Source organism: Sapajus apella, unplaced genomic scaffold (assembly GCF_009761245.1).
Source record: "Sapajus apella isolate SASKATOON/1434 unplaced genomic scaffold, GSC_monkey_1.0 scaffold6, whole genome shotgun sequence".
In the NCBI taxonomy this organism is placed as follows: Eukaryota; Metazoa; Chordata; class Mammalia; order Primates; family Cebidae; genus Sapajus; species Sapajus apella.
In genome coordinates, this window is record NW_022436946.1 from 72,595,814 (window position 1) to 72,610,660 (window position 14,847).

At 33.3% G+C, this 14,847-nt stretch overlaps 1 protein-coding gene across 1 annotated transcript in view; it reads right to left on the reverse strand.

Moving 5' to 3' along the window:
- Positions 1 to 482: 482 nt before the first annotated feature.
- The window catches only part of MYO6 (myosin VI), a 162,785-nt gene continuing 148,420 nt past the window's right edge, over positions 483 to 14,847 (reverse strand). The window contains exons 31-36 of the mRNA XM_032275472.1: positions 12,740 to 12,778; positions 9,514 to 9,617; positions 8,618 to 8,749; positions 5,421 to 5,447; positions 2,811 to 3,029; positions 483 to 2,288 (exon numbers count right to left, since the gene is read on the reverse strand). Of these exons, the coding sequence (XP_032131363.1) occupies positions 2,089 to 2,288; positions 2,811 to 3,029; positions 5,421 to 5,447; positions 8,618 to 8,749; positions 9,514 to 9,617; positions 12,740 to 12,778 (721 nt within the window). The 3' untranslated portion in view covers positions 483 to 2,088. The remainder of the gene's footprint in view (positions 2,289 to 2,810; positions 3,030 to 5,420; positions 5,448 to 8,617; positions 8,750 to 9,513; positions 9,618 to 12,739; positions 12,779 to 14,847) is intronic.

The following is a 14,847-nucleotide window of genomic DNA, read 5'->3' on the forward strand; positions in this document are numbered from 1 at the left end:
CAACGGGGCATCTGTGTGTATGTGCATCTATCGTATGTAGGTTGCTATAAGTCTATCTGAATTAGGCCAGTTGCCCTGCTGGCCAAAATTAACTCAAAAGACTATTTTAGATGGGTAAGTTCTAGGACAGCGGTGTGACATGATTAGAAACAATATGGCTTAACTATAATTGTATTAACCATTAGAGTCAAAAACTAAAGACCTAAAATAATGTTTTGCTGTGATACATTTCTTACAAATTTCTCAAAACATTAGGTTCTCTTATTTAAGTGAGTTTACCTCTTTAATTTTCCATCTAGTGCCTATTAATATATCTAAAAGATCTATAAAACTGTTTCTGAAAAATGTACTAAAGAGACATGTCATTAAAATCCAATTTGGCTACTAAATTTTGTTCAAGAACTTAACTCACTACTGGTTAGGAAACAAAGCTTATCATTCACTATCCTACACAAATAAAAACACCAATTAAAGGCGAGAGATGGAAGAGACAGAAGAGGTCATTTATTTCAGTAGCTACACCTCTGTCACCAATCACAGGGACTAAATGACCCAAGGGTGGGTGAATCTGTGCAGTAATACAGCCTTCAAAAGATAATCACATTTACATTCTCATTTAGTAGCACAGAAACAACCATTTAATTAAACACAAGACAATCATTTGCGTGTATCATAATAAATAAATATTTCTATGCTGAGACATTATAAGAGAAGCAATTCCAAAGACAGTGTCTGTGGCTCACAAACACTAGTCATCTGGGAAATATTTCCCTAACTGAGGTAATCTTTTTAGGGAAAAAAGAAATCACTGGAATTTCATTTCAAAGGTTAGGGTTTCTAAAAACTGGAGAAAAAAGCAGTACAGAGAATAATTTTACTTTATAACTTTATTCTAAAATACAACAAAACTCCTTAGAATTATGTCAGCATAACTCTTTGATGTATTTTTGTCTTTAAATTCCTAATATGAAAGTCATAAATATTAGGCTTAAAGCTGCTGACATTTGAATCAATACTAACAGCACACAAAGAAAACATTTTAAAATTATCAGTTATGTAAAACAAGCACTTACTAAATACAAGGGCTTCTGAATTACAAAGCTTATGAAACAGGTCTACAATTACCAAAATCTCAAAGGCCAAAAAAGACACTAGAAATTTCTTACAAAGAAAGATGTTGGAAGCAGAACACTTGGTAAATCAATGAAAAAACTTGGACAAGATTCTGATACAAAAATTGCTATTGAGATGAAGCTGAAAGAATATTTGAATTCAGTCCAGTTAAGCCATTATGCCACCTAAAACCTATTTCCTTTTCTAAATGAAACAAACCTTATCTCAAAACTTTTAGGCATTTAAACAATCTGAATTTCCTTCATTTGTCCACAGAATAGAAAAAGAATATTCTGACAGCAACACACATTGTGCTAGCAAAGAAAAGCAAATCTATGCTGAACACTGTTAGTACCTCTTATCACAGACTACATCAAATACATTAAGGCTCTTTCTAGAATTCTAGGACTTAGAACTGTTTCACTCAAGTAAGACACTGCAAAGGAGGAAAAAAATAGATTTTCCACCTTTAAAGGAAATTTCCACAAATTTCTGAAAATATCTATAAAGTATACAGCTTTTCAGACCAAGACATCAGTGCCTGGATCATTTTAAGTGGCTTAGTTATTATAAGACTGTAAGCTCATGTTTCATTACTCCAGTTATATGGTACTGTGCCATCCTTAAAAAGTACTTGGAATTTTGAAAAAAGTTCTCTTTTCCTAGAGAACAATTATGATGGATGTAAGATAGTCTTCTGGCAAAGGATGAGAAACATCAGAATCTGCCCAAGTGTAATAGTCAGAATAATGAGAGGTTTAGGAGTTACAGTGGGATACAGAAAAATAATTTTTAGGTCCCAAATTTGCTACCATAATTAACCTTAAACAAATTAACCAAAAGCCATGATTAATAAAATCTGTTCACTTGATAGAAGTAACTCTAACATGATCATGGAATGGTTAACTCTGGGGGCACACACCCTACCTAAGTACCATTGCAAAGGCTCCCAGCTGTAAGGCTGGTGTGCAACATCTACTTTAACAGATTCTGCAGCATGGCTGTTGCATAGGTGGGCCGAGCCTGTCTGCTCTCAATCGCATTCTGAAGGTACTGGATGCCTCCACAGCGTTCCCAGATTTCCTCGAACTGTCTTGGCAATATCTCAGCACCACGCTTCCGAGTCAGGCCAGTCTCCTCAAGATTCAGCTCACACATCTCCATGTCATCCTTACCTGTATCCATGAGATATCAGATAATTACCATGTCTTTCTTCAGGACCATTTGTTACCAACTGTACCTCTGAAATACTTATTAATTCTCATAGATTTGAAAATTTTCCAAGACTTTTTCTCCAAGATGGAAATCTGCTTAATAAAATCACCAGAAACAATCAAAATGTGTCCCCCATCAAGGACTCTTTCAATATTCATAAACACTGCTCTTAAACAAGTTATCAGAGTTAAATGCTACATTTCATCAAGCCATTACAAATCAACAGATATGATGAAACACAATGGAAAGATTTTTAGGATACATTCAAGTTTCTGTGTGCTAAGAACATAATATAATCCAAGCAATTTCACATTATAAATGAGTTAATCCTCAATGAACTAGAAATGCGATTTAACCGCAAGACTCCATCCCTCAACCTTGAAATTTAATAAATTATTCTATTATACATTAGAATGTTTCATTCAGAGAGTTTATAATCTTTTTTGGTTTTATAATTTGTTTTTCATGTGAATCATACACACCAGCCACAAGTAGGATGGGTGGCTTGTCAGGATGAAGTTCCATTTGCCGGGCAATCCATGGTCCATCAAAATGGGCATACCACCAGCCTTTTTTCTTACTCTGAGGGTCTTTGTACTGGTCGGCAGGACGGATGAATGGGATGCGGAAGAAGCGTTGCTGTCGGTTCATTTCAATTTCCTGCTGCCTGGCAGGAATCTGAGCTGCTAGGTTCTGCTGAGCTATTACACAGAACAAGGAAAGTTATACCAGCAGCTCAAGGGAAAAGAAAAGAGCCTTTAATCCTAAAATATACCCCAAAAATTTTTTAAAAAGAAGAAAGGTCCCTAATAGTAAATGTAAAACAAAACGCAAATATTTATTGCCTACAAAGTAATATAATGCAGTGTTACTTCTTAGAATTGTCTTCCCATTGTTTCTTGACATTGCAAACACACACACACACACACACACACACACACACACACACACACACACACATTCCACCACCACCACCAGCCACGAACCCCTGTCAGATTCCCCCAAGTCACTGTAACAGTAACCTAAAATAAACTCACATGGCAGGAAAACAAACTACTATTATTTACTAGATTTATATTGTTCTTTCGAAGAGTTCAAATTTGCAGAGTAACTTTTATTAGACTATTTATGATAGAATAAAATAAACAGTAATTTCAAAAATCTGAGGGACATAGACATTTGTCAATTTAATCACTATTTCCACAAAAAGTAGAAGCCACATAAAAATTTGTTCTTTTGCCAACAGATTTTGGGATTTAACATGGCCACAATAACACAGATATTAACAATATTTAGACAGACTGATGACCAAAAGAAACCCCACCTTGTAACAGTAAGCATGAACTTTCCCTTAAAGACATTTACTTACTCTGAAATCGGATTTCTCTTGGAATAAAATCCAATGAAGTAAATGCAAACTATAACATTTGATTCTCCTTACCAATAGAAAAAAAAAAAATTCTTGCTTTTCTACTAGGCATTTCATTTCATTCTTCTGGGCATTTCATTCACATCAATCTTTCATTCCCAGCTCAGTTTTCTTTACTGAACAATTAGGTTTTTATTTTATCTGCAAATGTAAACATTTCCTGGGGCAATGACTTTACATCTTTAGCAGCATAATTTTGGTTAGCCTGTTTAATGTTTTATACTCACAAAACTTCAAAAGTGGACCAACCATTTACGGCAGCTCAATTAAGAATCTTACTATGAAAATCTAAGTGTGTCAAAGAAATATTATAAAATACACATATAATATGAAGTCTAAAATAGTCACATGGCTTTTGTAAGAATTTGCAAACACTGAAAGGATGAAAATACTTATTCTACTTTTTACACCAAGAAATAGGAAAAGCTTTACAGCAGTTGAATTTATTTCTTTGCAAACCAGAGAAAGCAAAAAGCAGTTAGAAAAGCTATATATGCCCATGAAAGAATGAGAGGCTTGGTTTTGTTAGTGACTTTAAAAGCTGCATCACCATTAACAAACATGTGCTTATCTATTTTTTCGTTCCTGTTTCCCAGAGCTACTTCCAGTTCAGTGTTTCTACTTTAAGTTTTTAAAACTCCCTAGATTGTGGAAAATATACTAATTCAAAACTAAAAAGAATTTTAAAAACCTTTCCTTCATCTTAAGTAGTGAAGTAGAATTTAATGTCCAGTTTACAGGAAATGTACCATGATACTGATAGTCATTCATTAAGTAACCTACTTTTTAATTTGAAGTAACAGTCTCCTGGTAAGTTAAGATACTGGGTAAAATTAAGAAACTGAACAGAAAGTCTTTGATAGCTTTTCTCACTAATGGGAGAATTGAAATTTTGTTGGGGAAGACTAGAAATGAATGCTTAGCTGGAAAAATACAAAGATACAGACATTAAAAGCTTGAAACTAATATTATAAATAACTTTCCTTCACATTCAATTGTGTTATCTTCAAACACAGACCTATAAATTGTAACAAGCACTTCAAAACATCAGGTCCAACCAGTTGGCATATGAATGTGACATTATATCCAAATTATTACTGCTCAACTAATTCTACAAGAGATTTACTGTACACTAAGGTAACTCAAAGCTTTTAAATTATCAAAGAATGGGTATCACAGGAAGCTATAATAAATGTAACAGAATAGAGGTATTCATTATTAAACCTGTATACACTATCACATTATCTATAAAACTAAAATATCTTTGGACAGAAATGCAGACACCATCAGTGTTTGAAAATACAGTGACCAAAAACCAGCACCTAAAAGTTAGTCTTTATTCTAAAAGATCAGCTGCTAAGAGTTTTGCTACAATAAGAATTGTATATACTCTCAGTTTAAAATTCGAGTCATTTTCTTAATGCAAGTAATTTGATAAAACGTTAATTTCATTAGATTTTTTTATAATAAACATATATACTGGAGTGATCCAAATAAAGCATCATCTCAAATTAAAATATATCTTAGTATGGATATAACAACTTTAACACACTACAATTCCACTTAAAATTGTAGCAAAACAACATTTAATAGAAGTTAGTACTTTGTAAAGTATTTTAACCCATCTTCCAGTTAGCTCATGAGTTACCAACCATTGACTTACGTGAATTGTTCAAAAATGGTGCAAAATCTGTGAACAAATATTTTATGTTGAAGAAAAGATAAAAACGCCAAAACTGTTAAATGAGCATTGTTCTAATTTACAAAGCCTTCCCATCAATTGAGGTGGTGACTGACAAGTAAATATCCTATCTACAAACCAAATATTCTCAGAATTACCTAAAAGTAGTTGCTGCTTTCTGATTTTTTTTTAAAGACTATTTTGACTGATTTAGGTTTAGAAAATTCTGATTGAAGCACATATAAAGAAGACCAAAATTTTAAAATTACACTTCATTTGTGATTTTTAGAACACAGTAATATCCAAACAGAACCTAATACAATGACTTACTAGACAAGACAGTAGCTTTCATACATTAGTAGAATTTTCATTAAAAAAATGAGAATTCATCAGAAAATTATATGCATTACAGGAGTAAAAGCATTACTACTTTTTGGTAACACTTAGTATGTTTTGTTTTCTTTAAACTGTCTAAATCCTAAACTCATGCCATTTTTACTTTAGAAACTACAAAATAAAACTACTTTCCAAAATCATTGTTTAAACAATTAACGATCATAAATACTTAATAGGCAATTTGCCTCTGCCCAAAAAATTATTTCTAAAAATCTCCCTCTGCAATAAATGAGATGAGAGCATGCTCATCCAGGACAGCACCAGGAAGACAGTCTGAGGCTCCTTACGCATTACTGTAAGAGTTCACCATTAGCTGTCAATGTATTACTCTTTCAGGTCAACAATATGAAGCTACATTTCTGTTAGTCATAAGCTGTCATCGTTTTATTTCTCAAATTAATGAATTGTGCCTTTCAAATATTAGACAACACAGCACTTCCTTTTAAAGGTTGTTTAGCAATGCCACGTTAGGAAATCATCTAAGTCTAGAATTTTCTCAATTGAGCTTCCTGGTGCTCTTTACCTTTGCTTTTAGCTATGTTCCTGTGTCAGGATGAATTTTATATGAGGAAAAAAACAAAGAGAGAAAAGCAAGACAAGTACTTTTCAGAGCAGAAGTTACATCTGATAAAATATATCCTGAAAATGACTCATAATCAAGTTATCTGAAGGCTAAATATGTGTGGGGTTATATTCACATAAATTCCTAAATTTGTTCATAAACCTGGATAGCTTAGGAAATTTTCCTAATCTCCTTTGTTTTCCCAAATAATATATTACAAACAGAAACAGTGGCTGAACCAGCAAGGTGGGCCATGTATTATCTGCAACTTTTTGGGTAAAGCTAGACAATTAGGTATCAAAGTTTGAGTCACAAATACAATAAATATGTGTATATTAATTGAAAACCTGTTTGCCAAATATTACAACATAAACCTCTTTTAAGAAGTACAATCATTCAGATGTATTAATTTTGAAATATAATATAATGAAAGTCTGTCAAGCTAAAGGGTAGGAATTATAACATTTACAGCTAAAAAAGAACAGCCCATTGTCATTTTTTATAGAAGAAACATAATTTGTGGTCAGAATTTAGCACACAGACAGTCAACAGCTAACATCATCACTTTGTTGTGTTCAAAGAGGAAAAAAACGTGAAACTGGAGAAGAGAGTGGTGTCATAGTGTTTAGTGTGGCTTCCACCTGCCACTTCTTGGTTACAAATGATCTCCCACTGCCCTTCCACAGTCCTATATTCTGACTGCCACCCCTTGAGCAATCACTGGCACTAATAGGACCCTTATTAATAATAATATTGCCCTCACTCAATCTATTCTTTGCAACAACTTAGAAACACTAAAATTCCACCATTTAATTGACTTTATTTAAAGACTGCTTTTATTTACTTGGAAGGTAGTGAGGGAAGCAAAATATAACCAAGAACTCATTTTCTATGTCAACTTGGGTCCTGCATTGCCAAACTATACTATCAACTGTTGGGATTATACCCCTAAGGAAAAAAAAAAACAAAAAACACAAAATATTAAATCTGCCATCACCTTGATGTTAACCAGAATTAAGCAAATAAATTGTACCAGTTTACACATAGTAAGTCCAATTACTGCTTTAAAGACTGAAATTACAATTCACATATCACAGGTATTCTCGGTTAATGTTAAAATGTTAAGGCTCATGCATGCTTTACTAGGTTATATCTATCCTGCTCTTATTTTCCAATTTCACACCTTGTCCTGTTGCATAACAAAGTAACAAACTCCATGTTCAGGATCCCAGTCGAAAAATCAAATCTTGATCTAGGCAAAACTCTGGTATGAAGCAAGGTAATATTTCTCATTCTTATATATTCGCAGTATTATAAAATAATGTTTGCAGTAAAATTATTTTTGAAACAAAGGAATTAGAGTGTAAATGGACAATGTATGAATCGATTCCTTTCTTTTTCCAGGCTACAACCCTATTCTGGGAGGAACAGAAAAGTAATTAAACCTACATATAAAAAAGATAACAATACTGGGTATTTCAGGGAACTATTTCTAAAAACTGAACTACATTAAATTTTAAAAACTAGAAAAATGGGTGGGAGCAGTAGCTCATGCCTATAATCCCACCACTTTGGGAGGCCAAGGCAGGAGGACTGCTTGAACCCAGGAGTTTGAGACCAGCCCAGAAAAAATGGCAAACCTCATCTCTATTTATTCAAAAAATAAAAATTATAGAAAACTTAAAAATAAAAACTAACCATCATTGTTTTTAGCAACTCATTTTCATATGTAAAATTCATTTCAGTGTAAAGAAAAAGGTACATGGCAATCCTGATGTGTTCACATTTAATCGTGTGTGTGTGTAAATTATGCATGCACACCCTTTTCAATATAGACAAGAAAATTCTTGTCTCAATTATTTTAACAAGTAAATTCACTGTATCTTAACAAGTATGAGTTTAAAGACATACTCATAAAAATAATGCTATAAAAGATAGACCAACCGGGAGAATCACCTGAACCCGGGAGGCAGAGGTTGCAACGAGCCAAGATAGTGCCACTGCAATCCAGCCTGTGTGAAAGAGTGAGACTCCGTCTCAAAAAACAAAAACAAAAAAAGACGGGCCATCAAGGTTGTACTAGGTTCAATGGATCACAGTTCTACAGCTGGAGAAAATTTACATGGGACGTTTTACCCAAAAGTCTTAAGTATAGACATACAGATACATGGATTTATATACATATATTTTAAAACATTCAAAAGTACAGATTTGTTTTTACCATAATCAGTAACAGACTTTGGAGCACGTTGCTCTGTTTCAGTATTTCTCTTCTTGTTCTTAGATTTCCAAGCATGATACACTTTTAGTCTCCTATGAAATTCTTCTCTGCAAGCTGCCAGGAGTTCAATATCTATTGTTAATTAGAGAAAAAAAAAATATTGATATCTTAATTTAATAATCTAACATAATGATATAATTATTCTGTGGCAAAAGCAGTTTTTTTATTTTTAAATTAATGGTACAAAATCAAAAGTAAGCTAATTATTCATAAAGATAAGCATTTTAGAATATTATTGTTAAAATTTACAGATCATTTCCTCACACAGTATTACTATATTATATCATTTGCTCCACAGAATTCTGGACTAAACACTTCTTTTATATAAGAAGGAATTGAATCAGAAACATTAAGCAATTGGTCAAAGGCTACAAGTCCTGACGATAGAATAAAAAGTCACTGTGATAAAATGCAAACTAGATTTACAAGCAAGACATTTTTATGTTTACAATTATGCAGATATAATCAATGGAGAAAAAGAATATAGTGAGAAATTATGCGATTCTTTCGTTTCTAGTCATAGTTTTCTGAATTCATCTTTCCTACTCATAATTTTCTGAATTCCAACACTGTAATGTAAATAAAAACATAACTATGTGGGATGTATTTTACTCTAATTGCTCTGTGGGAAGAAAAATGGCCTTAAAAAGAAAGCATTGCATTTCTATTTGTTACTTTGCATTCATGCACCAAAAGATTCAGATAATACAGGTATTATATATACATACACACACACACACACACACACACGCACACACACACACACCACCCCAATCTAGTATTCATCACTTATCACTATGAACATTTTCTATTTTTGATCTTCTCTAAACACTTACCACAAGAAGTATTGATGGTATCACGTAGTTCTGCATATTTCCATTTACTAAGATCATATTTCTTGGTACCAGCAGCTGCTTTGGTGGCTTGTACAGCAGGACCTCTGTAATTATTATATATTTTTGCATGTTTAAACCAGAAACATGAAGAAAACATTGACCAAAGAGGCAAGAAGGCATGCGTAAGTTTGAAAACTGGAAACAGCTACTAGAAAAACATAATTTTTATTTCTTTGACAGATGAGATTAAGAATGGCATACTAAAAGATGGCCAAATAAATTAAAATTTTCCAGCATGCCACTTGATAGTCATATTAGATTTTAAATTCAAACTTTAGATTCTAATATTCTAGTTCCGCAAACTTCCCCCAGACTTCAGTTTCAATGTTTTTACTTATAGAACATTTAAAGTTTAAAAATATACTGACACATATTCCTCAAAATAAAAAAAAAAATCCTTAACACACTTGAAAGATCATTAAAAGCATATTAAAGGTTTATGAGTCATTAGGCTGCACAGTGCAATCACCTGGAGAGACTGCTGAAAGCTACAGACGGCCAAACTCCATTCACATACAGTGGCTCAGAGCATCCCTGGGCCTCTGGATGTTTACAGAGATGTAGGTAGCCAAACCTGCAACCCACTGCATTAGTCATTAAAGTTGGCTAAAAGAACAGATGGAATCTGGAAACTCTTTTTAGACTTCACTGCTACAACAACACTTAGAAAAGTTTTATGAGCAGACAAAAACCACACCCTCATATTTAGTAAGCAATAAGAAAACTAGTAAATTAAAGAGGTTTTAGCTCATGAGGTAACAGAGATTTCAAAGGGCACAAGTGCTGTATCATGCTCCATTTAGTGACACATTTATATAGGGAAAGAGGCAAGAAAGAAAATCCAAAGCACTCAATAAAATGAAGTAAATTCAACTTTTCCAAAAACAGTGCTACTCAGTGCTTTAAGGCCTGCTTTCTGGTTTTCGGGTTTGTTTGTTTTGTTTTGTTTCGTTTTAAGATAAGGTCTGATGGCTCTGTCACTCAGGCTGGAGTGCAGTGATACAATCTTGGCTCACTGCAACCTCCACCTCCCAGACTCAAGCAATTCTCCCACCTCAGCCTCCTGAATAGCTGGGACTACAGGCACACACCACCAAGCCTGGCTAATATTTATATTTTTTTGTAGAGACAGGGTCTCGCCATGTTGCCCAGGCTAGTCTTGAACTCCTGAGCTCAACTGATCCACCCACCCCAGCCTCCCAAATGTTGGGATTACAGGCATGAGCCACAACATCTGGCCTTTAAGACTTATTTTTATGCATATAATTTGAGATCATTAAACAAAAAATGTGGGAACAATTTCTTTTCTGTAATAATAAACTTATTTTTCAGCAAAAGGTTACACTTGCAAATAGCAGACACTCAATATGCTGCAAGACTTTAAGCTCAATGTTTAAATATGTCACATCTCAAGACATGAAGGTAGCACAAATATTAAAAATAACTATGTATTAAAGAACAAATGTGTTGCTTCTTAAGTATCACACAAGGAAATTCTCCTTTATCATCTACTACCTGGAAGATATTTCCTCTTAAAGAGGGTTGATCAAGATACAATACCTGAAAATAAACATGTATTTTCTCAGCCTTTTACATTTTGAAAGATAACAGCCATCCTTGCAAGCAGTGAAGACAAAGACTTAAATGAAAAATGATGTCTGAGAATATGTTACTTTCTTCCTGAAGAAAATTATTCTTTCAATATTAAGCTTAAAAAGGAAATAAATAAAGTGCCTGTGATTCTTTAAAAAGCCTGAGTATGCTCTCATCCTAGAGAATAAAAAATAGCATATTTCATCCTACATACTTAAAATTGTTTGACACAGTGATTGTCAGTTACGTATAAGACTAGCTAAAGAATGTGTGGCCATTAGTCCTTTCTGTATTTTTATGATTAAAATCTGTTTTAGAGAATCTATACTTTCCATAAGCAGTATAACTGGCAATTTTCCATGTAGCATTTTGGTCTTAATTGCTTTGCTCAAAACCAGCCAGCTATGTATCAGCAAGGTCTCTCTATTCCTTAACAGTAACTTATACTTCTACATTTATTCAAATATTCTTTGTCTTTTCTACATCCCTAAACTACCATCCAATAAACCAAAAAAAAAAAAAAAAAAAAAAAAAAAAATCCTTTCCTTTTTAAGCTGTTCTTGGAGTCTTTTCTAGGAGGGCAGATGAAAATTACTATGTTTTGTTCTTGTTGCTATCTTTTCTTTTGAAAGAGAAGGTAAATTTACATAATATACAGTTTTATAGATTGTCAGAATGTATGTAAGGTGTTAGAATATATGTAAAATGTGTTTTGATACTTTTAAAAATTACATTAAATTCAAATGATTATTGCTTAAAATATGGTTTTAATATCACTAACTTTTCTTTCTTCTTACCTCAAACAAAAGTACATCTACAAAGAGCATAGCATCCAAAGAAGTACATCAATGTAACACGTTTAAATGTTTCCCCACCCTCATTTCTGGAGTTACTAAAATAGTAAAATAAATGGGTAATTTGCTGATTATTCAGACTTTCTATAAAGACAATCATGTAAAGAAAACAAAGAGTAGCAAAGCTGGTTTTAAAAAATATATTAACACTTTTAATTATCTTTATAACTTCAAAATTAAGAATTAACATGTTAGTGATTAATATCCATTTATAAAAGTAATGGACCAGATCTTGCTGGTGGCTCAATTTACACCAGTGATTTTCAAACTATGTGCCATGATGCGGAGCCCATCAAGAGCCATACTGTTCCCCTACTTCCTCTTCAATAAGGCACAGTGGTTCCCAAATTAGGGGCAGCACCACCCCAAGGAGAGTTGCAAAATACTCATTTTTTTACGCTGAGGGGAAGACGTCCCCTACAGACACTGAGCTGGTGGATGCCAGAGATAAGCAGTAGAGTACCACTGCCAAGGAACCGTCCCATTCTAAATGCCAATGGTATCCCTGCTGAGAAGAATTTACAGCAATACTGCTTTTTATCTTTTTCTTTGTTGGGTAGAGTGAGGGGAAAGTGATATTTCTTGTAGAGAAAGAAATATCACTTTAGATAGAAAGAACAGGCTAGTCATATAACAGGTTCTGGTCCAAATAATCAAAAGTAATTTAAAAATATGATTTTGAGGCGAATACTTATTTCCCCAAATTACATTGCACTAACCTACTCAAATATTCTGACATTTCTTTGGCCATTTGTTCCCTACAAGAAAAAAATGTTAATACAATATGATTACATAAAAGACATACTACATAAATTAATTAAAAGATCTAAACGTATAATCAAAATATGTACTTTTCAATATTATTATTCAACAACTATTCATAACTGCTTTAGTTTGTTAATGCCTATGATATACTTTTCAACAAATCTAGCTGTAGCACACAGCAAAATTTCTGTTTAAATCCAGTTAAAGTCATCTGAATATCTCTCCATTTTTGCAGTAGCAACTTACAGATAAAACTCATGAAAGCTTTTATGGTGTTCTTTTACATATAGAATACAAATAACATGGTCTAAATCCATACAGGGAACTTGGCAAGATAAAGATTCCATATGAGGATTTTTGCTCCACAGTTGCTTAGTAAATATTAATTAGAAAAGGCACAATGGTGAAAACCACAAGAAGATGTATTTGACAGCATCAGAGTTTAAAAAAGAATCTGATGTATTCAAAGCTCTAAAATTCCAAATGGAAGCATGCTTTAAAAAAAAGAATATGAAAACAGGGACTTATGAAAGATCTGAGGCATTCTGACCTTCCAAGGATAAACATTTGCCAAAGGCAAAAAACTTATTTTGCTTTTGTTACCCAAAAGGGTATAACTTTTCTCAAAATCTGTTTAATTCTTTAAAAAGGAATGAAGTTTCATAATGTTCATCAACATTTCTTTACTTATTTCCCTGCTCTTTGCTCTTTTCTGTCATAATTATTTTCTCATTCATTCTACTCATCAATCTCAAAACCTTCCAAATCAATAAAATCATAAGAAGAAAAGAGGGGTAAATTTGCTTCGAGACAGTTTCCTGAATGCCTGCCCAGGGGTGGGACCCTGACTAACGAAGTAGAAGACTCCTGTTCGTAATGAACTCTGTCTACAATTATGTACTGATGGAGGTCTATTAAAGCACAGTCAGAGAAAAAGATATCTTTCAAAACTGACAATGAAGGACAGCAAAAACAAAATATAACACAAATACAATCTAATAAAAATTATCTTTTGAGCAATACATTCATCAATCTCTCTTTAAGCTAGTAGTTTCTCAGAATCTTCTCACTTTCAAACTCAGCATGATTTTGATAAGTATGTTTAATTCTATTATCACTCCACATCAAGGCCTTTGTCTCAGGATTCAAGAGCATCTGTTTTTCCATCTTTTCCTCCTAAAGCTTCCTCCATTTCTTTTCCCATGGTAGGTTTTTAAGAGAGTCCATGGACTTTCAAATCTCTTTACCACTGGGTCTGTTTATCATACAGGTATTTTTCTGTGTGCTTTGACACTCTAATGGATGGCAGTCTCTACTGATGCATTATCCTCCCTGCCCTACATCAAGATCCACCTGACCTAGACCAATATATTACAATCAATTTTCCAGATAGAAATGGTTCCTGCACACAGATGCTTTCTTCCTTCTGATCTTACCAAACTATATGCAAATACAATTTCAACTTAGACACTGATTGCAGGGCTTATTTAATTCAAGCTCAAATGGTAACTATAAAGCAGTTGTGGCAATGGAAGGCAAGGGTACCCACTCAGAGATATTTTCAAAATTTAAGGCAGTATTGTGGTAACAATGATGTGTGAGTATACTCCTGGCATCTGTTGAGATAAAGGGTAAGGAATGCCAAATGTCCCACACAAGGAAGAACTGTTCCATGCCCCATTTAACTTTAACATGTCCATCATATCACATATAGAGGAGAAAAACACACATACAAATTTTACATGTAAACAAAGTTTTACATGTAAACAATGTATTTTTTGCGTGGCTTTAATATTCACAGAATTTTTCTAGGGCTTGCGCAAATATTGTGCAATTGAGAGAATATTGAACTCGGCTCTATTCAGAACTTCACAAAGGATTGTTCACAATTTCAAGGCATGTGAATGCCCAACATTCCTGTATCAATTTGTATTTGTAGCTACAGCATTCATGGTGATTCTATACATAAGCAAAAACATCTGATCATTTATCATGTCTTCCACTGCAGTTATACACAAGCACTTTCATATTAAAATAAATATGTTTTATTACAAATGACTAT